The sequence below is a fragment of the Aquila chrysaetos genome, chromosome 13 (genome assembly GCF_900496995.4).
Source record: "Aquila chrysaetos chrysaetos chromosome 13, bAquChr1.4, whole genome shotgun sequence".
NCBI classification, from domain to species: domain Eukaryota; kingdom Metazoa; phylum Chordata; class Aves; order Accipitriformes; family Accipitridae; genus Aquila; species Aquila chrysaetos.
Genome location: NC_044016.1, coordinates 28,289,853 through 28,316,456, shown reverse-complemented (window position 1 = coordinate 28,316,456; position 26,604 = coordinate 28,289,853). Strand labels below are relative to the sequence as shown.

General features: G+C 36.7%; 1 protein-coding gene across 4 annotated transcripts in view; it reads left to right on the top strand.

Annotated features, from left to right (window-relative positions):
* Positions 1 to 26,127, top strand: part of FMN2 (formin 2) — a 163,766-nt gene extending 137,639 nt beyond the window's left edge. For all 4 annotated transcript variants that reach the window (XM_030035450.2, XM_030035448.1, XM_030035452.1 and 1 more), the window contains 3 exons: positions 7,449 to 7,598; positions 22,609 to 22,690; positions 24,102 to 26,127. In XM_030035450.2, the coding sequence (XP_029891310.2) occupies positions 7,449 to 7,598; positions 22,609 to 22,690; positions 24,102 to 24,128 (259 nt within the window). In that variant the 3' untranslated portion in view covers positions 24,129 to 26,127. The remainder of the gene's footprint in view (positions 1 to 7,448; positions 7,599 to 22,608; positions 22,691 to 24,101) is intronic.
* The last annotated feature ends 477 nt before the right edge of the window (positions 26,128 to 26,604 follow it).

Here is a 26,604-nt window from a genome sequence, read left to right as displayed (position 1 = left end):
TAAAATTGTCATTTTACAATGACAGGAGAAAGCACATGCAAATTAAAAATGCATTAGAAGAGTCATGCTAAAATATGTTTGCTTTTTTCTCTGAGCGGCCTGTTAGAATACAATTGTCAGAGACAAAAAAGGACCCAAGGTTAGCTCTGTTTCCAATGTATTATCTCAATTCATATTTTAATCTGAATAATATTCTTGAACAGAGACATAACCTTTAAATATGCATAACAGAATTTGGGATCACGTAAACCCCAATTAGTGGGTAAGCTGTGGCTGACGAATACTTTGTACATGATATAGTGAAGGTAGCAAAAATACCTCTAACCTACATTTCCTGACCTTGAGGCTGGAGGCCGACTCAGTCTGTGCAGAATGGCTTTTTAAACACTGTATTTTTTTGTCATCAGAAAAGTTCTGTCTGCCAAGATAGCTCCATCCTGCTTGTGACATAATTTAGCGCCTAATCCTATGCCACATCGGATTAAAAATGGCATTGTTACATCAGCAGAACATTTGCTTCCATCAGGGAAATGCAAAAAAACCCCAAACCAAACTAAAACCAAGCATATAGAGGGACCAGGTTGTAGCCTAGCGTTTTAGAGAAGAATGAGAATAAAAATAGGAAGAAAAAATAAATAATAAAACCAGAGAAGGAAAATCTTGAAGAATACTTTTAAGATGTAGTGATAACTGTGATCTCTGATAACCTAATGTTTCCAGAAGATACAAGCAACAAGAAGTGATTTGGCAAATTTATTCATCATGCCCAACTGATACATCTTAATCTGGACCTGATAATTTCTAAAATAAACAGATTGTGAAAATCTCACTGCTCAAATTCACCTTCCAACAAAACTATAACTTAAATTAGTTATGGCCATATTATTTTGCTACTTTGCTACCCCTTTTATGAGGGACTTTGTTCCTGAAAGACAGGACTAAAGAAATACCCACCCATTGAATGACATAAATAAAAGAGCCTGGAATAACAGTTTGAACTGAGGTTGAAATGGCAATCTCATATGTGAATGTTTTTTTCATTGCTAACTCCATGAGTTCATCAGTCCTCTAAAAATTGTAGTTTTCCTAAAATATTTGCTTCAAGTGCAAGGTTATATTCATAATACCCATTGAATTTAACATTCTGTCACAGCTCTGCTTCAGTTACTGGGTCTGCTGCCTTCAGTGTATGGCATGAAGTATAAAATATGTAAGTTGTGCATTTGTGTTATTAACCAATGTGTACAACTGATAATATTGATAATTGTTGATTAATATTAAAGTTGTAAATAATTTCCTGGGACAGGGGTCAAAATTCTCATGAACAAGGCAGACTGGCCTGTTGAAACACAATTTCCTGTTCTTAACATTGGATGCTTTTTGCTGGGCTTTTGCTGTGGGAAAAAATGGTACCTCAAAGGTAAAGGGATGTTTTTTGTTGTTGTTGAAGCTGTTAATTTTCATCTAGTTGGAGCAATAAAAACACTCTTCTCTTTAATATGAATTTGTAGGAGGCAAGGGAATAAAGATGAGGGAGATGACTTAGGATTCAAAACATTGCAAATGTTTGGCAGGTTTTTTTTAGAGGAAAGGAAAAATCTCTTGAGACCTTTGTTTTCTAAGGAACAATATTACAAAATCCATAGTTACACAATATAAATTGGCAAATGAAAGAAGAGATTAATGATTCTGGCAACTGATTTAAGCTGGCATATTATCTCAACTTACTTTTAATATAAGAAAGATACTTTTCTTCCTTAAAAAAAAAAAAAGGACCCCAAGAAATTTCTTGCCAACATTTAAGTACTAGATATTTTGAATGAACCTATGTTTATTTTTATATTTTCTCACTTCTACTTATGCAGGACAAGGGACAGCACTGAGGAGAGGCAATGATAATTTTAAAAAAAAAAAGAAAAGGTGAAGAAAGTGATGTAAAGTTATAGTGCAGAGAGGACCCTCAACAAAATATGTCAATAGAAAATGAGAGGCTTCTTAGGATGCTGTGCATATTAAGCTTCCTCACAGCCTTGTGCTATCTTGATAACCAGGATTCTGGTTCTGTTTCATTTTATATATTGTGTGACTTTGCTGAACTGCTTAGTATTCTGTCTTAAGACTAACTCTCGCTAATGCTTTCAGATGTTGAAAACACAAAGAAAATATGTACAAAACCTTTTCCTCTTTATAAAACAAAACAAGAATAAATATGAGCATTCATGTGATTAGCCTTTCCAGGAAGCGAGTACTGTTACCTATATACTGCACTCATCTTCCCTGTGTAGTCATAAATACAGGGTCAACACTCTGAACAGGCTTATATGCCTGCCAACTCAGTTTAACTTTAAATATAACTTATGTCAGATTTAAAGTAGTAATAGGCACATGTAGTCTTTTTTCCCCTTTTTATCTTCTTTCTTTTGGTAGACTATGCTTAGTTCTAAATTTTACTTGTGACTTTAATCAAACTAAAATGTACCTTAGCAGCTCCTGCCTGACTCAGAACTGCTTCTGAAACACAACTGCTTCACAAAACTAACACAGTACTACCACTAAGACTACCTGCAATCTCAAATGTACATAAATGATACTTAACCATTTATAAAGCCAAACCTAAGTAGTCAAGAACGTCCAGGTTCAAACTTCAACCAAAATACGTAATCTGTCAAACAGTACAGAATCTCTCTTGCAGAATTGTAGAAATGTTTTTTTCTACATTTAAATCCACATTTAAACAAATCTTTACTCTTGCAGGTGATTTAGTCTGCTGTATGGGGAAACCAGATGTGCATGTGTTTGTGCGTGTGTTCACCATTTCTCAGAAAGGTCAGCCAGGGCATTTCTGTACCTGTGGTTACTTTGCTATTTATTTGGCCATGGAAGCCTGATCAAATGATGCTGAGATGAAACTACTGCTGTCCATTGCTTAGTATTGTTGATTTGTCTCCTTATTGCTTTTTTTCTTCTTCTTTTTTTTTTTTTTTTAGCAAAAGAAGTGTTTTTGCAGTTGCCAGCTTCTCTCTCTCCTCTCCCTCTCCTTTTGCTTGACCTACTGCATACATTCACATACGTACATGCATGCATACAAACATATGTTGTACATATTTATGAACTGGCCGATGCATTGCACACAGCAGACTTGAATCTGAATCATTGTCTGCAACTGCTTGCTAACTGGCTTCAGAATGGAATGGAAAAAAACTGAAAAATCCATAGCTGCTCCTAAAATATTCCTAATGGATTAGATCTATTAGCTAGAAATGCTGTCAATGAGCCATTTGCAATGTGAATGGCTTCTTTTCTTTCTCATATGATTAAATTTGGTTTGGCTGTTAGTGCATCCATTCCTTCCTTCCCTCCAAATAGAAAAATCATTTACATAGTCTCATAGTTGTACACAAGGGAGCACACAGAAAAGTCCAGTGATTCATTCATCAAATTTCCACATTTGAGTAAGCAGTGAGTTCAGTCATCTCAGACTGCAGTGATTTTTTCTGAATTACACAAACACTTGAACCAAGGAAATTAGAAGATGAGAAAAGGAGAAAAGGAACTAACTGTCTTTCTTGATCTTATTTCCTTCCTTAATTGTCAGGGATGAGCAACTCTTCCATTGTTTTGAGAGAGTTACTGTTATTTGATTCTCCTTCAGGGCCAGCATGAGGGATATGAAATGCAGTCTGAAATCTGTTTAAAGAATTCCGGCTTTTGCTATGTTAGGACAAGACAGTAGTGTGAACATCACTGCCTTATTCTTAATCATGCTTGAAAAGTCAGGCTGTTTGAAGCAAAGCCAGTGACCTCCTTTATATCTTTTAATCCCTGAAAGTAACTCGTATGCCCTTCCTTCCATCTTCCATGACTGCTATCTCCTCTAATGCACATTCTTTTCTTTTAAGACACTCGCTAAGAGTATGGAAAAGTAAGAACCTTTTCACTTGAGAAATGGACCCTAAACAAGCTTTGCAATACCTGTTTGGTAATAAATGTTTCATTTTGCAGATAGGTGAAATGAAATCCAAAGAGGTCAGATGAGTTTCCCAAGGTTTTATGATGCAGAAATTAATTTGGGTATAGGAACAAAAGCGTTCTGAACTCTAGTCCCTTATTTGATTCAAAATGTCTGTGTGCCTGCACATATAGTCAGGAACAGTATCAATGGTATTTGCAGATGTTTTGTTTCAAAATCTGCTGAAGGATCAACAGGAAAATTTGAATGGGCTGCCCCACCAAAAAGCGCTAGAGAAAAGGTATTTGCTGCCTGGCTGAAGTCTGAAAGGATGATATCTAGTCTTGAGGTTATGGCGATGTCATCCAAATTTCTCTTTGTATTTAAAATGCGTGTCCCCTCCTGGAATCAGCTTTGCGATATGCCTAGTTTGACATATGTAAACATTTCCAAATCAGATATTTAAAGAGCGTGGTAATATAGAGGATTTATTGCTGTGCATGTTTTATTATTTGATGGATTTGGATTCACTTTATTTGCTTTGTCTTTCATGTGTGAATTATGCCACTTTGTCTTGTACTACAAAAATGACAGCATCAAATGTATAGCAGGCAGGTTTCCATATGTCTTCTATATGTCCTCTAAGAGACTAAACTGCTAAATAAGGGTAGACCTCTCTGGCTGGAAAAATATAGTAACTCTCTTGACTGTTTAATCTGCACATGTAGAAAAAATATTTAATTCATTGAGACTTGTGCCCCGAAATCTTACTGTGATGCAGCTGATACGTGTTGTTACGGGGCATTAGAAAGGTGTGACGTATTAACAATGACAACCTGCTACGCTGCTGCTGTTTCACATTTCACAAACAGCATCTTTCCTTTACCTCCCAAAGTAACTGCTAGGGAGGCAAGCAACCTGGCTGAGCATTTCTCTTCTCTCTATAAACCAAGAAATTAAGTTATAGCTGTTAGACACATCTGTATGCATGTGTAAGGTTGTAATGGTTATACAAATGGTCCTCAGGGAGATTTTCGGTCACCAGAGAAAAAAACATTGGGTATTTCCTTCTTCTCCCAGAGGACAGTTGGAATAATTGAAGAGTGATGGAAGCCTTTGTGTTTCCAATAAATGTTAGTGTTGTTTATCAATTTTTTTTGAGCATTCTCCTGTACAGTCTGAATTTAATTTTTTCTTGGCTTCCTGTTTTTTGGGATGTTTTCCTGTGAGGGAATTCTAGCTCATTACCTCAAATTTAAAAGCATTGCTTAGGGTGGCCATGCACTGTCAAATTCTTTTCACATTATTGTCATTTGCAGAATGGTTTGAAGACACGTTTCTCAGAACAAGGCTTCTTATTTGAACTTCTGATCTTTCTATGTTCTGTAAATCATTAATGGCCTTCGTTCAAAGAGCTTCCTTAAAAATAAGCCATTGACTCAGCTGATGCCTCCAGATTTCTCTCTTGTCCTGTATTCCTCATGTTCTTTCAAAAATGTAGCCAGTTCATTCTGAAAAATCAAATGAGCCTTTTATATGACTTCCTCACTAGCCAGCTCTAGAACTGTAAGTCTGGGGGAAAGGGCTGGGAGGAAAACCAAAAGACCTCCCTGACATGTTTGCAGTCTTGCAAAAAGTTGAAAATATGTGAAAGTAGGCAAAAAAAAATTAAAATATAGTGCAGCTGACTGACAAATGTCAGGGATATTCTTTTTGAGGGATTCTATGGGACCACATGGTAGATGATAAATATTTTCCCCAGTATGAAACTGTGGGAAAAATGTAAATAGGTAAGTAAAATGGAATATTTTAGTTTAATCAGTAGTATCACTTATCTATAAATCATTTGCCAAAAACACAACAAAACCCAGCCACAGAAAAGACATTCTATTTATTAGCCAAGCGCTGACTTACAGAACAGAGTGCCATGGTAGGCTGAGAGAGCTGAAGAAATGGTACACTCTGGTAAGGTGGCATTTGAGTACCAATGCAATGGCTTAAGAAGTGAGGGTATCTTTCTCTTTTATATTTTTCTGTGCTGCATCTTTGTCGCTCAACAGCTTCATTTTGCTTCAGCAGATGGAAAAATTAATTACAAATTAAGAGGAAAAGTGTGTAGAATTTGATTCGTAAACTGATGTTAAACTTTTAAGCTCTAGGCTTTTTTATTCAGAAATAGGATAATTTATGTAGACATACATTTTTCATGTTGGGCAGAACAACTGGAGTATTGAGTTTTGAGAACTAGGACAAACAGTTTCACAGAGACTGTGATATTGACCCTTCAGAATGGTTGAATCTTTGTATACTATTGTCACCATTAAATACTTTAAATTATAACAACTACCAGAGCACTTTATTTCCAATTACAGTAGTCCATGAATGAAGATGCAACTTCTGTGACTAAAATGACATTTCCATCCATTTAACTGGAATTGCATTTTTCCTCATAATTAAAGTGATTAAAACTGTGATGAGTGTTTCATAGAAAATTATCATAGGACTTGATGAGTAGTAACAGATCAGTAAGCAAAGCATCTACAATTATATTTCAAGAGACAGCTTTCCATAGAATTCTTCAGAAAATAACCAGTTCTCCAGAAGCTTCCCTGTTGAGCTTCAGATGAGACAGATGTTCTTAAAAGCCCCAGTATTTACAAAACATTAAGTCAAAAAATAAAATGGAATAATAATCAAGAAATTGATTTTTGAAAGAATTCTTCTGTAGCTTCCTATAACATTCCTACATATTTTAAAATTTGAAATAAAATAGAAGCAGTTCAAACTCAGAAATGTGTTACATTTGATTGCAGCCACAGTCCTCACTCAGTATTGGAAATATGACCTTTGCATTTCAGCAGCAGTTCTTACTTGAGGTGTAGCTTTTGTGTTTAATATGCAACTTTACTTTTGCTGAGCTCGGAAGGTGTTGTCGGATCATTCTGGTAGAGCCATGATGGACACCTCTTTTCTAGCACAGTTGCTCCTGGCCCAGTTTTCTGTTGCATCATTTCTTGTTTAGTACACAGCAGGTTTGAGTTTTAACATTTCTGTGTAAGCTTCAACCTAAGTTATCCACCCTATTGTGTCATAGTATAGATCTAACAGAACTTGAAGAACTTTGTTTACAGTCTTTTATAGGCTTTGACTCTGTGTTGTGAAAACAGCTTTAAACACAACAGAAAAGCAGTATATGGGCAGGTGTGGATGTCTGGATTTGCAGGGCTGTGGACACTGCGTTCATTTTAGCTTTTGAAGTAGAAAATTCTTTGGTCAAAAACAGAACCTATGATAAGTGCCAGATCCCAACTTTGCTGAAGAATCATATTGTCTATCTATCTGTATATGAAGAGCTCAGAACTGTTATGTTTTTATAGTCTTTTATTTTAGATCTGCTACCAAGAATAATTAAATACTGTGTCAGTGCTAAGTAAGAAAAAAAAAAAAAAATTGCATCAGTGGGTACTGAAACATTTGCCGTTTTTGCTTTCTTTGACAGCTTTTTGGAAACTGCAGCCTATTTCTGTATGAAACCAAAAATGGGAGAGAAAGAGGTGTCCCCACATTCTTTCTTCAGTATTTGGCATGAATTCAGTTCTGACTTCAAAGACTTCTGGAAGAAGGAAAACAAACTTATTCTTCAAGAAAGGTACATTTGTTTGTTCAAAGGCTTTTCTCAGAGAATGTTATTGGGAGCAATCACACAGAAATCAGTCAGCCTCACTTCATTAGTACACAACCTATTGAACGCCTTTTGGAGTTTTCTCAGTCTTTTTTTTTTTTTTTTTTTTTTTTTTATTTAACAGATTTCCCCCCCCACCCCTGCCCCATCATCATAATTTTTGAATGGGACATTAATATCAATTTGTGCTAAATTTTTCATGACCATTACCTGAACAACATTTTTGGCAGAGCATGTAACTACTATGCCATTATGAATCCAAGGAATGGGAGACTTGTTTCAGGTCTGAAAGTTGATTAAAGATTTTTCCATTAGCATATTTAGTGAAAACAAGTCAAGGTATCAAGACATGACATATTGTAAATATTTGTCCAGTGAAGTTGGGAAAAAGGAAGTAGGAAGACAGAAGGAAAAAGTCAATTGACCCTGCGTTAAGAAAAGACTCAGACTGAACCATATTGCAAATCGCAGCCCATGGACATAAGCACATGTGTTATATATGGCATAAAGAAATGAGACAGTAGTTTTGAAAAATTAGCTATACTCCAATCCATGTATTAGAAGAGCTATGAAGTTTGCTTTCATCTGCATGCAGATATTGCATTGTGGTCACCCTTTGTTCATAAAAATTATGCCAAGAATTAATCAGTTGTTTAAAAAGTAATAAATGCCATATAAGGACAAATTAAATACAAACATGAAAACTGTAAATACTGTTATATAATCCTACATCTGTTATCAACTTGAGTGACCTTGGTATACAGATAATGAAGCTACTTCTGAGCCTTAACATTAACAGGATTGAAGCTTTATGTTCATTAAGTGATTGATATCAGTCCATTTTTAGGTCAATTGACAAGAACAGGCCTCTTTTTCAAGAGTACTCACCCTATGTAACTGTCACAGCCATGACATTACTAGTTTAGCAAGTTATTGAAAGGTTTCCTTAGGCACCTATATGACCAATGTCATGTATACCATGTATATTTAGTGGAAGTGGATACATTTTGGAAGGAGCAGTCTCACAGTTAAGAAAACTGGATTCTGCTCCTATTGCAAGAGCGCAGTGCAAATGTTAGCACAGTACAGCAGCTCTCCAGGGATCTATTTCATTTTACTGACTGTCTGACTTAATTTCTTGTAATTAAGTATATCTCTTTGGAATTGAGTTGATGGTTAAATACTATCTTTGGTTTCCTATGCAGGGATTTGGCTGCCAACTTAATACAGGTTAATTTAATCTTGTATTTTTTATAGAACTGGATTTAAGAAAAATGTCCTTTCTTTTCCAAAATACTAAGCTATTTTCCTAAAAACAAACAAACAAAAATCCTCCAGAGGGTTCTTGCTGCAAAATATTTTTCTTTAAAAGACATTAACTAAATAAGCATAAAACCTCTTCCTCCTATTTTTCTTATACATCTAAAGCGTAAGAGAATGGGATTGCGAAACAATCATTTCTCTTTCAGTTCAACGTATGTGTATGCTGAGAGGATGTGTTGAAGCAGCAGAGAAAAAAAGGTGGCTGCCAGCTAGTCCCTTCTAGGGCAAGGGTGTTTTTAACCTGAAAGGGACTGAACATGTATAACCTACAAAATGGCTCTAGGTGCAGGATGTGACAGGGAAGGGAAAGGACAGTGAGAAAGGGCCTGCAGTGGGAAAGGAACCTGGGAGATCCCTAGGAAGAACAGCAAAGAGACCCAAACCCAGACTTGGAGCTGATGGGATGAAGGAGACTTTCCCAGGGGGACAGAGAGGACTGTATAACTGCAGTCCAGGAAGTCACTGAGGTTAAGACTGAAAATGATCCATCCTGAAAATCACAAGTAGATTTTTGTTCTGAATTTTAATTTTTACTTGTCTCATCAAGTTTAAATCTTCTTCTCTATAGATATTGTTTGTTCAGCTGAGGCAGGGTTTAGACTTTGGAAACCTTTGATGTCTTGATTTGTGCTCACCTCTCAGAAAAGTTTGGCACAGTGCTGTTTCAGGTCTGGCAAAGTCAAGCTGCCTTCATTGCCTTTTAGGAATTAAAATATTTTGGCCAAATTGGCAGTAACAGTAACAGTGTTCCAAGAAAGACAAATTATTTTCCTGAAAGTGAAGAATCTTCTCTGGTAAAACAACTGTCTTATCAAAGCCTTTACATGGAAAATATTTTGCCTCCAATCATAGTTCAGCCTCATATATGAAGTTGTCCTTTAGGCTTTTTTTCTTGATTTTATATTCCCAATTTTCTTAGTGAAAGACAAGATGCTGTGATGTGAAGGTGTCTTGGTTTTGAGAAGTCAAAGGAGAAAAATCTTGATGGAAAAATAAGTGTTGCCCAAAGGTGTAAGAATGTACAGCATGATGGCTTTCAAAATTTCAGCCTAGATTGACAGAAATCTGAAATCTGCCTGTTGCCACCAAAATAAGAATTATTATTTCAAGAAACTAGATTTTCCTCTTTAGTTGATGTTTTTGAAAGTTTTTCTGCTGCTAAAGTTGAAGAGCAGGCTAGAACATTAATGGTCAAAGTAACTTTCTGTAGTTTTTCATTGGCAGCAAAATCAAGTGACAGATATGGTGAGACTTTTTTTTTTAAAGTATTGCAGTATGCCACCTTTGGTGAATTATTTTCCAGGTTGCTGCCTCATGAAGCATACTTTAATTATTATAATTATTCATAAAATGTATAACTTTATTCCCTTTTCTTTTTTAGTTTGATCATCCTTCTTACCCCCTGGTTGGTTTTGGTGCTTTTTTTGCCTCTTCTCCCTCCACTTTACTGTTCAGTTTTTATTAAACTTTTATGCTGTGGGCAATGTTTTCTAGAATATTTTATATCTCAGTTTCCATATGGACTGTTAATAGAGGCTGTCCCTTATTTAGTCTCTGAAAATATAAGTCACACTGTTTTACAATAATTTACCCAAAGGCTTTTCGTAGACTGTATTTCCAAAGGTGGTACTAGTTTTTGTTACTGATAGATTAAAAGTGTATGTGTTAAAGAAAGCAGTCAGCCAGTTCTTATTTTAAACACTTTTCACTTGGCATTTCAACTTGTATATTGGTTTGCCAGGCATTTATATGCAAAAGATAAACATTGAAGTGTCAGACTTTGTATTTCCTTACAAGAAGATGAGAAAAAAAAAATTAAGAAAAATGGTGCAAGGTTAAAAACAAATTAAGTTTTCTGAAGTTTTCTGCCGCTTTCACTCAGTTCTCTCACTTGAAATAAAGCAGAACTGGAAAATACTAGCTGTAGAGAAAATTATGCATGATAAACTGTTAAATACAGTAGCAATAAAAAGAAAAATGCACCTGAAAATTACAGTGAAAGCATAGGTCTGCCAAAAGGTTTTCTGAACAGTACTATTTTTTTTTGTGGTCACACTGCAGTCAAGGCTAACTGGAACATTCCAATAGAAATTGTTATCTGGGTTATTTATAAAGTTCTCAAAAATATTTTGTGGAGGTTGAAAATTCTGATGCTATGTCTCTCCTAAATATGTATCCTTTTAAGTGAAAATTTTCAAAGTAATATAACTTCTTTCTGATTAAGCAACTTTAGGAAAAAAACAAAAAAAAACCAAAACAAAAACAACAACCAAACTTAACAGGGCATGTTTTGAGTTTTTACATGTTGTTGTTATCATTGTCCTTTCATTATATATTTAATGTGTCACTGGTAGTCTATGCTTTGCATTCATACTTTGAAAACTCTTGAAAGGTATCTGTCAGTATAGCTTGCACTTTACATGTGATCAGGAAGAAAGCCAAGAAGAGCTGACATACTTTCCCTAATACTTTTTCAATGTCGTTTGAAAAATAAATATGATTTTAAACCTTGCAAGTCAGCGTGCACATTATCTATACATGTATTTCAGTTGCTGCATATCCTGAGATGCCTGTTCTCTGAATACATATTGTTAGATATGCAGTGACAGCTATGCAAAAGTCTCACCTTCTTAGGAAAACTCTTAGGGGATCACACCACCAATCTTCAAATGCCTTTTTTTCTCCTGTAGTGAGAGCAAGTGCCTCATACAAACTGACTTATAAATATATTAATTTTTTTTCTCATTAATCTCTGTCTTTATTTCACCCCCACCCCAGTTTCTTTATATTTCTGATAGCAATATTCAATGTTAAGCATACTATTCCAGTTCAGCACTTCTGTGAGAGCAAGAAGTATTTTAATTTTTCTTGACATCCAGCAAAGGCCTACAGAACTGTTGCCCAGACCCTACCACTTTCCTAGGAACAGGAAAAGATAGCCTGCCCTAGGAATGAAAAGATAGAAGAGTTCATGAGGTAACACCTAATATAACCCTACAGAGGGAAGTCTTGAAAAGTTATGATCAATTTAAAAAAAAAGAAGAAAAGAAAAGAAAAAAAAATTAAGCAGCTGCTGGGTATGGCAATCAAATATGGAATGTGGGTATTGTTGGTAGCTAAAAATACAATTATTTATCAGAAAATCTCATATTGGTGTGGACAGCAATGATTCATCTTTAGGACTACAACTTCATCTTTTCTTTACAGCCATGAAATATATTCTGGCTCATTACAATAACAAAAAGCAGTCAGTCTGTTAAGAACTTCTGTGTTTTAAAGAAAAGTTCCATTGCTGTCAAAGGTTAATATCAATATCATTAGGCTTTAGATGCCAGTTCAGATCTTAGTAGAAACAGGTCAATAATAAGGCAGAAACATGTTTGCAGGACCACAGTTCCACCTTCCCTTTCTCTGGGTACAAGTGAGGTACTGACACTCATTTGTCCGCTCCGGCTCTGGACGTGTTTCCATTTCTTCACATTGTTTGCTGTTCCAGAGAGCCTGTGCAACCTTGCAAAGATTTACCTAAACAGGGCAAAGTAAGTTCTATTTCTAGACGGGGATGGTGGGGGAGAGAGAGAGAAAGGGACAGATATAGGTGCCCTCTAAGTGTGTACATAAGGTACATATTAGTCATAAGCTCAGTCTGGCCCTTGCCCTTATGAAGGGGCATGTCACTGAGCAGAGACTGACTGTGTCAGGGACGCCAGCAGAGGAGAGTTCATAAGCAGGATCAACATGATGGTAAAATTCTGTAAGTCCCTGATATCTTGCATCACACTAAGCTTGAGAATTTCTTTTGGCTGACTTTATTCAACCCTTTAACTCCCAGGATAAATCTTTGACACATTAAAAATAATCCATAAACTCAAAAAAATGCACTCGTCTCTCAAATGTAAAAGTTGCCCATTCCCGTAAGAATAGCAGTTAAGCTGGCACCTGGTGTGTCACACTGTGTATATCTAGATGAAAGGGAGATTCCTGGCCAGCATGTCTCCACAGCTCATTGATCTCCCTCTGCAGTAAGACTGGTATGTCTCCCTACAGACTCCTCGGCAGGATGATTTAAAACTTGCTGTTGAGCAATTTAAAGTCTGGCATTGGATATCTGTACGTTGCACAGTGAGGAGCATGTTGGTAAGCTGCCACTTCTGCTTGCAGAGGAGGGCATTAAATCCCATAGCAGGAGCAACGTCCTCTCAGAGTAATTTAAGGGATATTTTGTTAACGCTTATAATAGGAACCAGTGAGTCAGACTTGAGAGTGAGAAATCGGGGGACATGGGAATATGCACTTGCAAAGAAATCTGGAGATGGAAGGAAAGAGAAGAAAAATGTCTCTGGAGTGGCAACCTGAGAGGGCAATGATGCAAATGGGGAGGGTGTTTAGTGGGGTCACATTTTGCTTGGCATGCTGTTGTAATGCCAACTAAAAACTCCAAGTATTATGTTAGTAGTTATGGGCAGACACATTTTCTGACTTGGGAACTTTAATCTCAGTGTCTTTATTGCTCTGTAATCAACTGAACTGCATGCTGGTAGGCTTGGTTTTACAACTCATAATGACATTTCAAAACAGAATGCAGCTTACATGACTTTGAATTGAATAAGTAAAAGGATCTTCAGTTTTTGAGAATATTTCAAAATTTTAACTTAAATAAAATAGCTTTCTGATCAGAAAATATTGTTACAGGCATTGGAAAGTCTACTTAAAAGAAGCCCAAACACACCAAAGATTCAGAAGCAAGGAACGGTCCTTTGAGGCAGTGGCTCACAAAGAGACAATTTGCTGTCCAGCTGAGTTGCTCAACATTTCAGTACTTTTTTTTAATTCCTTGTGCATTTTCAGCAATTAATCCTTTTTTTTTTTAGTGAAAACACCATCATTTTTTAGTTAGGGGACGAGAGCAGTAACTTTCAGTTTTAGTATTGCTTTTGAGGGAAAAGTTTGTGAAAAATAAAAGCATTTGGAGATAAGTTTCTCAATCTGGATCTTTGGTGGAAATTACTTTTTAAACATTTTAGTTTAACATTTTTAAGTCATACTGTGTTTTGTAAGGCGGGAATAAATATTTCCATTTGCAACTGTAAGCCAACTGGTGCATACAAATAGTAAACTTGAACAAAGTGAAGGATCTAGTCGAAAACTAATTCCAAATCTGTAATCTCTCCTAATTTTTGTGACTTGCATGAGGCCAGATTTCAGAATGCCTCCACATAAACAGCAGAAGGGCTTTTCAGCAGTCTCTTCTTTATTTGCCTGGTGTTGTATCATTCTGGCATATTATGTTGCATCTTAGTATGTGTGTTGTGCATAAAAGGAGATAGATACCAATCATCTTGTAATGAAGTTTGCAGCCTGTTTTCATGGCTGTAATGTCAGATTGAGTGTGACAGTTTAGGGTATCGTGAGATGGGATACCGTGATTCCTACCATATAGTGATTTTTTTTAAACCTTTCCTGTTCACCACTTCTTGAAAAAAGAATGACGTTTGCCTATGATATAAATCAGCACAACATACTCAATAAATAGTTGCATATTGGTGAAAAAAATTACACCACTAAAAAAGTTAAACAGGATTTTTGACAAGAGGTGCTACACTTTCTATACTTGTGAAATGTTTTCATTCCCAGGCAAAGTGATTACTTTGGCATTTGAAGTGCAATAAAATATTGTAATGTTTTACAAATGAGCAGCATCTGTCATTAAAACATTAGTCCCCAAAAGTTTGAGATGCTCACAGAGACTTAACACCTACTGTAACCCAGACCAATCCTGAACTACTGAAGATGTTAGATTCCTCAGTTACTGAGAGTTTGCCAAACCAGTGCATGGAATTGGCATAATAACGACAACATCCATTAAGCGCATGGCTGTGTGCATGTTTTATAGTATTAGTACAGGGAACAATCGAACATCAGGGGTTGTTTTTTACATTTTTGGGAAGAGCCTCACGGTGTCTGCAGTCATTTTGAGTCATTACATAATTATGAATGAGCATCTTTTGATATGATAATTTTCACCTGATGCAGCAAAGTTGGAGGCCTCTTATTTTCCCATCTCCTGCACTGGAGATCTCTCATTCTGTGGCTTTCTAGCTGACTTATACTTTTTTTTTTTCTTTTCTTTCCAGTGATCTCTTCTATTGACTCAATTCTCATCTTTGCTTGTACTGCCAATCTTGTAGCTATCAATTATCCAACATAGTAGCCCCAGTATACCCAATGTAGGCAACTCATCTGTCCAGGGTATGTCTCCATATTCTCTTTAAGATAGTCTCCTTCTCCACATGGTCTGTTCACTGAGATTTTTCTCATTCTTTTTTACACAATGCATTTTTTCCTTCTTACCCCATCTACTGCTTAAAAATCTTTTACAGCAAACACATAGTTTCACATTTCTGTTCACTCACGAGTTTCCTTTCTTTTGCTCGCTGATTATATTACCAGTTTTACCTCACCTCCAGTCTCGTTCCCTTCCCTTATCATTTCCTGTTGAATTTCCTAACCAAGTAGCCCAGAATGCAGACAGTTTCTTTGAGAGCAACCTGGCTTCAGTTCCAAGAAAAACAAGGGAAGGTGATGACTATCTTTTCTTAGAGCAACCTCTATTTTCATATGCAAAGCCTGTAGGAAAGTTATTTCCATCTTGCCTGAAGGTAGCCAGGTATAGCCTGAAATACTGGCCACTTTGACAAGAAAAAAAAAAAAGAAGGAATATGGTGCCAGAAGTTAGGAAATGTGTTTAAGTGGGTATGTGCACGTTTGCATTTTCTTAGAATCATAGCCATCCTTAACAGTTTAATTTTTTACATCATTACATTTTCAAGGTGAAATTTTCTTTAATGCTAAAGTTATCATCTTTAAAATGTGTTTCAACACAATATCCTTTTTTGTATTTATGCACATCTGTGTATTTCTGCACAGATAAGAGCAGAATCCCTAGATCACCAAGAATGATTGCCAGATAGAACTGAGTGAAACTGAATACTTCTGAATTTAAATTCTTTCAGAATATTTTGAAGTGTGTTGTGGATTACAGTTAGACTCTGCAAATGGGAAGGTCTCATTTTCATTTCAGTTGGCCTCAAAGCCTTATTTTAGGCCTGTTTGACATGATGCACACTGAAGAAAATCTGAAATGTATTCCCCAGAGTCTACTCTACAATGTTGACAGAGGAAAGATCTTATTCAGGGTCCTGCTACAGGTTAGTCTCTGTGTTAAGTGGCCAAATTAAAACATTTTGATCTATTTGTCCATGGTCCTCTGAGCCAACGTATGATTAATCACTGCGTCTTTCAGCCAGCCTTGTGGTCCTTGAAGTAACCATGCAAGGAGCTGGCAGGGATGTCAGGATGGTCTAATATATTATCTCTTTGTTGGTAGGCAGAGGTTAGGTTTCATCAGTCAGTTTGATGGGACTAGGTACATTGCAATGTGCTTCTTATCTGTATAAAGTCTTTGCAGTCAGTTACTGAATCATGTCTATGTCATCACTTCAACCCTATTGGCATGAAAGTAAAAGCTCTCCATTTTTTTTACTCTACTTTTATGTTGGGAATTGTAATATTCCTTTCTGTTTATTCGCTAAAGAGAAACTCCCTAGCAAAATATCATTTCAATATTTTAGTAGGTGGGTCAAAGAATAAAACACAGGCACATTGCTCTGGAAGAGTTTTCAAAGAAGGAGTTTTAAAATTTTCTGCTCTTGAAGTCTTAAAGATGTCTGGCACTTGATATTTTTCCTGAGGATTTTTTATTAGTTTTTATTTATAAAAGTACTATTATTATTATAAGCAAGTTATCTCCAACCCAGACAAGCCTACATAAAATATTTTGGGAACACCCCTTTTATTTATCTGATAATAAGCACTTAGTAGTATAAAGAGTGTTGGACTCAGCTTTGTTTTATGTTAAAAAATACAGAATATCTGCAGAAAAATGTCTTTTGGGTTTCATGGACTATACTGTCAAACTGTAAAAGTAATGTCTGTCTGAGTTTATTGTGGAAGATTTTGTGAGCAGCTCCACCCTCTAAGGCATATAACCTTCCAGCCTTCTCGCTGTGCTTACATTTGTCATGTCATAGTGCTCGCTAGTGAAGTGTAAGGCTACCAAGCCTAGATGGAGCCAGTAGGAAATGAATCTGTCTGCCACAGATAGTTCAGACAAAGTTATTAATGCTTAGTGGCAGGAAAGTGGCTGCCCCCCTCAATGGATTGAATGATGACAGAAAGTCTCTAAGCCTTGATAAGGTTGTGGCCAGGATGGCTTTTTTGTCTAGAAGGTAGATAAAGATACTCTGTCTTTTAGGTTTGTAAGGATGTCTGGTTTCTTTTTCCTGTGTGCATGCCAACATGTAACTTGCTTATTCATCTTATAAACTGTCTTTAAACTTAATCATAGTTTGTATATGTTTGTCTCACAATAAATATAAGGTAGAAGGAGGTGAAAGTGCTGGGGAAGAGTTTTTTATTATGATGGAAATAAGAAACTACTTCCTTTGTTATGGGTGATGACTCTGATTCTTATTAAGTAGCAGATTTCGAGACCTTAATTCTTGGGCTCTGTAAATGACTGGCTGTTCATTCACTTGTAGATATTTTTTTTTTTTTTTTAATTTTTTTTTTTTAACTGATCCATGGATTGCCAACTGTTGTACATTTCCTACATGTTTTCTTATTGTGGGGGCTGTTTGGAAGTATATCCTTTCTGAAATAATGCAAGCAATGCTTTAGCTAAATTTAATATTTAAGGAGATCCATTTGTCCAGATTCGAGTTATGAACAGTCTTACTAAGTATTCATAGAATCTGCCCTGGGCCTGATGTTGGGTCCACTGCTGTTAATACCTCTGCTCTTCAGATTACTACAGTGAGAATTAAGCAACTCTCTGGTTGTCTATGCTGAGAAGACTAGTTTTTGTAGGACTATGTTCTCATTAAGACAAAATCAAGAAATTATTTGGGAAGAGTAACAGGCAAAAATTGTTAAAGGTAATGCAGCTGATGTTATCTTTCCTAGCAAACTGATACGCTCACTTTTAAGCCAGAATTGACATGAGATGGGACAGGAGTTGATAGCAAATGAACCAAAGTCAGTTTGCTGAAAGAAACTTGAGTTTGAGAAGCAGCTGAAAAGTATGAAGTAAGATGGTCTGAGCATCAGTCTAGCAAAGAAGCTTAGCACACTGTCAGCTTGCAAATTATTCCCATCACACTTACCAAGTTAACTGTATCACCTGGCTTCTTGAAGAGCACACCATGTCCCTTATCACCTCCATCTTAGTCACCTACTCTCAAATCATGCCTTGAGCATCTGTCCTGCTTCTGAGTATTTGGTTGCACTTGAGAGCAATGGCTCTATAAAGGGACCAAACAGCCTCTATAACAGAAAGTATTACTAGCGTAGAACTAAATATTTTAAGTAAAAACAGATTTTCAGAACAATAAATCAATCTATACAGATGCCTGCCTTTGCCTAAGGGTCATAATCCTCAGGAACTAGGGAGCACCCACCTTCCTGAGACTCTTTTTCCACAGCCTCTCCCGGTGGTAGCCTATCTTTCCACACAGGGCCTGACAATTGAATCCCCACTCCTTTCCTAGGAATGTCTTTTTAACTGTTTCATGCTCTTTGAGCTCTTTGTGCTCTGCATTGGCAGAGCAGCAGTGTCGCTTTGGCCTGGAGCCTGGAAGTATGTCATTGTCTGCAATTGCTTCCCCTTTTGTGACTGTTGGGAGGCTCACGGATTCATAGCTCTTGTGTTGTTTTCTCCAAATGTCCTCTTCCCTCCTCCCAGTATTGAATTAGATGCATTAATTTCTTCATGAAGCTCTAATGACTCACCATAGTTGAATAGTTAACCCAGTCTTCCTGATATAACCACTAGCCTTCATACAATTTTTGCACCTTTTGATCTTAGGTAATTATCTTGCACCCCCACGCTGAGCAGGGTCTCACTGAAGTCAGTGAGAAGTAGTGCAGGAAGAGCCTGAGCAAGAGGAAGGTAGGCAGGAATTAGCCACTGTGAGAAATACAACTTGAACCAGGCATGAGTTGACAGAAGCAAGATGGTTTTGCCTAAATCTGGTTAGCTTCCCACCCGTGAAGATGAAGAATCATTCAGGGCCAGTGGAGAAAACCCAAGAAGTTGACAAAAAATCGCCAGTGGCAATTAAGAGTTATTTTCCAACTGAATTGAGACTATTGCCCTTACTTCAAAGGTAACCTTTTATCTGCTTTTCTAGATCTTGCAGCTTAAGTGGTACTGATGTTCATATCAAATTACACCCTTTGCTCTTCCAGAAGCATCAGGTTATTTTAATTTTACATTTAATAAAATCCTAATTTAGCTGAATGATCAGTCTTCAGAAAGTACACTTGCACACTCTAGAAATTGATGCCAGTTCCGTTGGTTTATGATTTAGCACTGTGGAAGGCTAACAATTGCCTTTGTCTCTATATTTCACCAGTCTGCCGACTTTTCTTTTATAGATACAGCTGTAGATTTATACAGTTCTCCGTGCTTCCAGTTTTAACACGGTCATAAACTAAGCCTCCTAACAATGAGCCTTTGGTGTGCTATCTTTACATTTCTAAGGACATTCCTTGCTGAAGAAACATACATGTAGGTTGTATTGGCTTCAGTAAGGCTCTATCCAACTACTTTAATCTTCCTGCACAGAGAGCAGGATGGGGGCCAAGAGACAGCGAGCTGTCCCAAACCCACACAGTGAGTCAGTGATATGGTTGGAACTGGAACTGAGCGGCTGCTAGCTCTCAGCTTTGTCTTAAGTGCATTAGGGAGTAATGCTTCTCATCTTCTGCATTCCCGTCGGTATGAATAAATAGGCTCAAACTCCAAGGAATTTCACAAAAGCTCCCAAAAACTTGAGGACCGCAACCATACTAGTGAGACCAGAACCTCTTACATAATCCTAGAAAAATGGGTGGCACAAGCTTAAGGTTGTCATTTATCAGTCTGGAGGTTGTGGATCATTTTTTCAAGCGCAATCTAAGGGACCCAGAAGTTCTGATGTCCTCCCTCACAGAGTGGCATTGTTAGTAGCATTTTGCTGTTTCAAGTGGAGACAGCCTTTCTCCAAATTGCTATTTCTCTAATAGAAGCAGAACATTTTAGGGATGTCATGCTGACAGTGACACTTAACGCGACCTGCTTTTTAGAAAGTAACGCCTATCACTGCATTGTCAACGGTTCCATTCCATATGAGGATTTTTGGTTTGAATTAACGTGACACCCACAGAGAGCTGTGCTGTCTTATGACCTGGTATGTTAGGCAAGCAGTGGGTAATCTGTCCTGGATGGGGGATATTTAGATGGGACAAAGACTGGAACTAAAGATTCCCTGACATTTCCTGAGAATAACATCTGGATCTGTGTGAACTGGTTTGGTAAATATTTTTGTATGTTACATATGCTGTCATTTGCATGATGAGTAGTCTGAATACCTGCATATATTACATTGCTTCTATAAAAGTCATTTTGATAACCTCAACAGTACTTGTACAGTCCCCGAGATTTGACACTAATTTACTCCCAAGTAACATTTCATTTTCGTATTTAAATGATGTCTACCAGTGAAGAGAGCCAGCTATAGTTGTATCTGAAAAAAAGGAAATTTGTAAGAGTGGCTTTTGATGGGTTGGAATGTGTCTGACTGTTTGGAAAAGATCATGGGAGGATCAATGTCACAGATACTTTTCCTCCTTTGGATGTAAGTGGACACAAAGCATAAGAAAAGGTGGCATTTTAGGAAAAAGAAAATGTCTTTGAATTTTACTGCATTCTGTATCATTCCCATAAGCTTCTTTTTAAAGCTATCACTACATTTTGGCTGCCACTTTTACTGAATCTATTTAAATATGTTTTAAAGGTGAATTACTTGGCTGTTTGACATTTTTGTTCTATATTATGCTGCAGCAATCTATCTGATTTGCAGTCAGATAGAAAGTGTTACAGCTTGAAAATAATAGGTTTCAAAGCCTTTTTTTCCCCCACCTGTGCACGTAAAGGTCTTCCTACATTAATAAAATATAAGGCTATCAAATGAAGGGAGCAGCTTGTTGGAAGTGCTAGAAAAGAACTGACGTTTAAATTAATTTTTGAAAGTATAAATTTGAAACTTATGAAAAGAACGAGGTGTGTCTGGTGAAGTTGGATAAAGGAGAGATGAATGCGAAGGCGTTTTTTTTTTAATGTGCTTAGCAGACCCAGCTGGAGACTTATTTTCAAAATCTGGCCCTTACCACACACACAAAAATATTTAAAAATAATAGTAACACAAAGTCTGATTCTCACATTGCCCTGTGTAGTCTCAGTGAAATAGCAGACATGCAAGTGGTCTGGAGATGAACCGCAAGGAGCCAGCCAAGGATATATCATTTCTTCAATATCATTTTACTGTTGTTTCTTTTTTCACTATTGGATACTGATGAAAAGGCAGAGCATGTGCCATCTAAAGTCTATATTGTTGGCAAGAGCAAGCCAATATAGGATTTACATTTTTATTTTCTACCTTCTTATTTATAAATAATATTCTCATCTCATAAAAAAAAAATTACACATCTCACACCACTTAATGCCATCATATAGAAAGGATTTATGTAAGTCTTTGAAGCTCAGAGAGTTCATAACTTAAATGTGTATTATCAGTGTTTCAATAACCATGTGTGTTTGTAATGTTGATCTACAAAAAGAGTAAAAATGGTAAAGAAACATTTTACAGTATGCCATTGAACCCACCAGACTGATTCTGGCAGGCTCCCAGTCTGAGTATAGCCCTCTGGCTTTCACAGTTTGTTCCCTATCTGCATGATGAAAGGGGCGTTTATCTCGCCAAAAATGTGGCATTTGGTGGCATTTCACAAGGCCCTAATTTGATACCATTTGCCAAGTCAGGAAGCACTAAGAAGTGGACCCTCATTTCTGGAACCTGCTCTTCTCTTCACATCCAAGCAGCCCAAGTGCATTCATCCTCACCAAGGTCATGTAAGCCTTGGTGCTCACCCTCTGCTTTGGAAAGAAAGATGTGTACAGTGACGTGCACCACCTTGGTTGTAAATGTCATGTTCCATGTTCCAGGGCAATTTCCCATTTTGATCTTCAGTTAGGGAGTGGAGACTGGAAATATAGGTTAAGCTATTTTGCCATTTTAAATACAAACAAAATTAGGTGAAAGGGAAGATAGTCTGGTGAGAAATTTGTTTAAACTGTAGCTGAAGTACTGAGGTTGGGAATGGAGGAAGAATGATTTTTAAACAGTCATAAAAAGAAAAGGAGCTTTCTTAGCAGTGTTTGGTATGAATTCTCTGAAAGGTAAACTTCATGTCAACCAGTGTATTTTAAATCCTGACACATTTGAATCTTCAACTACAGTAAGTACTGATTGCTTTTGTAACTAGAATTGATTATGCCATTGATTATGCCTGTCCTTGTAAGTGCCAGAGTCTGGTGGTATGGCAACAACAGCCACAGAGTGCAAGTGCTATTTTGTGGTGTTTGCTAATGAAAATATGGGGAATAAAGTTATCCACCTGTGTCCTCAGGCCTAAATTTGTAAGTTATATACTGCACTGTCTTTGGAAATAGTTTTGCTCCACAGGAATATTTATAAATTTTGTCTCTCTTCAGAGTTAAAGAAGCAGAGGAGGTCTGCAGGCAGAAAAAGGGGAAGTCGCTCTACAATATAAGACCAAAACATGACTCCGGAATTGTAAGTAAAAATTGTAGCAATACTTCTGTTCCCATCAGTTGTTCTACCTTTTTCTCTTTGCATTATTAGATACGTTATTCCTGATGTACTTTTTTGTTCTGGGTTGTTGGGTTTTTTAAATGTTTAACATTTTCATAAAAGGTGTTAGATTAACAACCTTGAACACTGCCTATGAATATTACTCCACAAAATAGATGTAGCACAAGCAAGAGCAGCATATTATTGCCCCACCCTGCCAATCTGTCTGCATCCCAGTTGTGGTGTTGGTGGTCCTAGAAGGCAGAAAGGCAGTTCCAGTTTTCAAGCTTATTCATTCTGTATTCACTCTCTTTTCTACAGTTACAAAATGTAAGGAAGAATTGTGATAGGTACCCATTCTTCAAGTTGGATCCCTGTCTCAAATACTAGTGGCTTCTGTTCCACTGATCTGGATTTGTTTGGAATAGAAACCCTAGAAAAAGATAATACTGTGCTCTCACCATTCTTCTGAAAACAGATAAATAACTTCAGTGATAGTAGAAGAGTAATTCTAGTCATTCAATGAAACTTTTCCACTATGATTGCCTAAGCATTGCTAGGATCACGACTGATTTTACAGAAAATGAATATTCCTCTAGTGAAAAATTAGTCTGGCACTCCGTATTCAAATTTGACCTGTAGCAACTGGCCATCAATTACATTTGTAAAATATTATAACAGAAGATTTTTTCATGTGTCCATGTCCCCGTCTGCCCCACTCCTGCCAAAGGCATGATTTCTTTCTTTTGTGCTTTCTAGTCATGGCTATGTTACTGTGACACATCCTTGAAATGAAGCAAGTGGTAATTCACTATATTTGAACTAACATAATCTGACACAGGAAGAAATAATATTGCATTTTTTGTTTCTTATTCTGAATATTTAGGGGCAGTTGGCTGTGATTAATGCCACAAGAAATATAAATGGAGTAACAGCTTGGTTAGGAATGATAAGCTAGATTTTATTTTATCAATTTTATTTGAAACCGGATCAAGATGTTATTTAAAAAAAAAAAAAACCCGAACTAACATTGCTTTGGATTTCTCTATCTCACCTATACTTTGCCGTATGTAAAGACACTGAGATTATTTTTTTTTTTTTTTAAGAAGTAACTGTAGGCTTAATTATTCCTTTATCATTATTTGCACTGAAACTGGGACTTTCAGTGTTACTGAAAATTTGATAGAGTGAAAAAGAAAGTAAACAAAATATTTCACAAGCAGTGTGTTGCTGCAGTCTTCTTCAGTTCTAGCTTCAAAGGAAATTTATTTGTGAAGTGAATTCTACAGTAAGTATAATTGAACATTAGCCTATGTATTTCTGTGCTTTTCATAGTTGTGTGAGGTGGTTTTATGTATACTTTATTTTCTGCCTTTTTTATTTTATTTTTCAGAAAGCAAAGATAAGTATGAAAATCTGAGAGAAGAAAAGCAAAAGCCATTGTTACCTGGTTACCAAAACTCAACATGCCTGTGGGTGGGGAGTGAGGGGGAAGGAAACTACATCATCCTGATCATTTGCTTTCTTGACCTTTTTGAATTTGCTTTTTGTTCTCTAGAGTTTTCCACCAATTGATGTGTTATTGTACATTCATTCACGAATGTAATCACTTTAATGGAGTGCCCAGCAATAGACTAGGTATGGACTTGAAACACCTTCCCTGTACTCTGTATCTCCTTTGCCACTCAAAAATGGTATTTTGTAAAGTGTATGGTATATTCCAAATAGGCCAAGTCAGCATGCATAAAAAGCGGCATCTGCATCAGTTCTGAACATGCTGAAAACTGCATTAAGTTGAACTTCATAAGAATGCTACTCGATACAGTAAAACATTTCCATTCCTACTGGCAACATCTGTCTAACACAAATACTTCATGGCACTGCACTTAGATTAGGGAAAGAAATGTTACTCCTAGTGAATTGTTTGTATCCGTTTCATGTTGGCATTTGTAGTTTGTATTTTGAATCGTTAAGTGCTGTTTATACAGTATAATCAATGCTTTCCCAACTTGTTTGGTTGCCCTCCATGATTAAATATTTGTGGAACAAGATGTTTACTGTAACTATCTTTAAAATCGATAAGGCAGCATATTTTTACTTCATCTTTTGCCAGATAGCGAATGCCAGGTGGTAAGGGGGTCAGAAATCCAACATTAAAAAAAGAAAAAGAAAAAAAAGAGTAAGTGAAAAGCAGGAAAATACAGAAAAGCACAGAAGTATGATAGAGAGTATGAGAGAGATTTGGCTATTATAGTTTGTTAATATATAAAGCAGCTAATACTTTTACATGAACTTTAGAAGGTATAGTATAGTCTTAACTACTGATCACTTAAGTCAGAGAGGATTTTGGCAACATGTACATGACTTCCCTTTTGGAATTAGCTTTACAGTTAATTTAAAACTCCTTTAGAGAGCCATTAAAAGATGCACATGGGGATTGACATTTATGGAAAACAGTAGCCAATTCTAGTGACAGAACATAGACTACCAACTAATTGACATTGATTTCACACTTAACAGAATTGCAGACTTTTCCTCCAGGCTTTCGGTGTCCCTGACTAGGAGGTTAATGACTGAAATCTATGACTTAGGGCTTCCATTTTAGACCACATGCTTAATACCTATTTGCAATCCAGAATTTACTATATCAGTTTTGATCTGCTCAGCCGATAACAACCCCTTCCTCCAGTCCTAATTTAAGAGCCCCGAACCAATCAGCCCGATTGATAACATTTTTCTTTCAAAGCGCACTCTTCCTGAAAGCAGGCTGTGTGTGCAACTGAATTGGATGCACATGCTCCACAGTCTTGGAGCCTGAAAGACACTGGGGTAAGGCAAATGAGCTCTAACCTGCTGGGCTGGGTTATTCCCTGTCTAATCTAGCACATCAAGAGTCATTCCTAGCTGTCCAGAGGCTAATGTACCCTACGGGGTGTCATAAAAGGAAGTGCGAAATATGACCTCAGGAATCTGTTATTCTTCACATATACCAAGCACTAGAAAAGATGTTTTTTTCACTATGTGAAAAGCAAGTCTCCTGTTGCTGACAAACCTATGTGAAAATCTGTACTTGTAATAATTTCTGGCAGGGATATAAATTACCAAGAACGGAGTTCTAAAATTTTGTGTTGATGGGAGTAACATTACTATTTGGGGAAGTGAAAAGAAGAGATTATTTGCTGTTACAACTAACTTATGGAAAAAACTTAAAAAAATAAAGCTATTTTAATGGCACTGATTCAAATCCATGTTTGTATTTATGTAAACAACAGTCTTTTCCTCTTAACTTTGCTCCTAAGTGCAAGGATACAGTAGCATGTTTTCATTTGTAGCCTTCCTGTTCCCTTCAGTACCTACAGTATGTATATTACTATACTAAATGAAATAATAGATCATCTAACAAAGATCACTATGTGCAATACTGTATTTAGTGTTTCTATTTCAATTTTTTTAGAATGTTAATTTATATGAAAATAAAAGGAATAATAATGAAATAACTGCCTTCTCTCTTCACTGTCAGGCTATGCTGTAGTTTGCTAGCAACCGTTTGCTCCCTAAGCACCACATCCTGTTCAGGCTCCCATGATCAAGGTAAAACCTTTGTGAAGAGATCAGTGGAAACAGGGCTTCTCTTTCCTTGCCTTTTGGAAGCACAGTGACAGTAATTCCCAGTTATGTGGATATATTACCTTTTCCCCAGGTGGTGGTAGCGAGGAGCTTCAGAGTCCTTTACCCAATCAGACTATGTATCACTCACTCCTTTGGCTCATCCGTGCCTTCCAGTAGTACATTTGGCTCAGGTTTGTAACCTGTTCCTACTAACACTGCCTACGTAACAGTCTCAAGAAATTGCTGTTAGGGTAACAACATGCATTAAAAAGTATTATCTGCATATT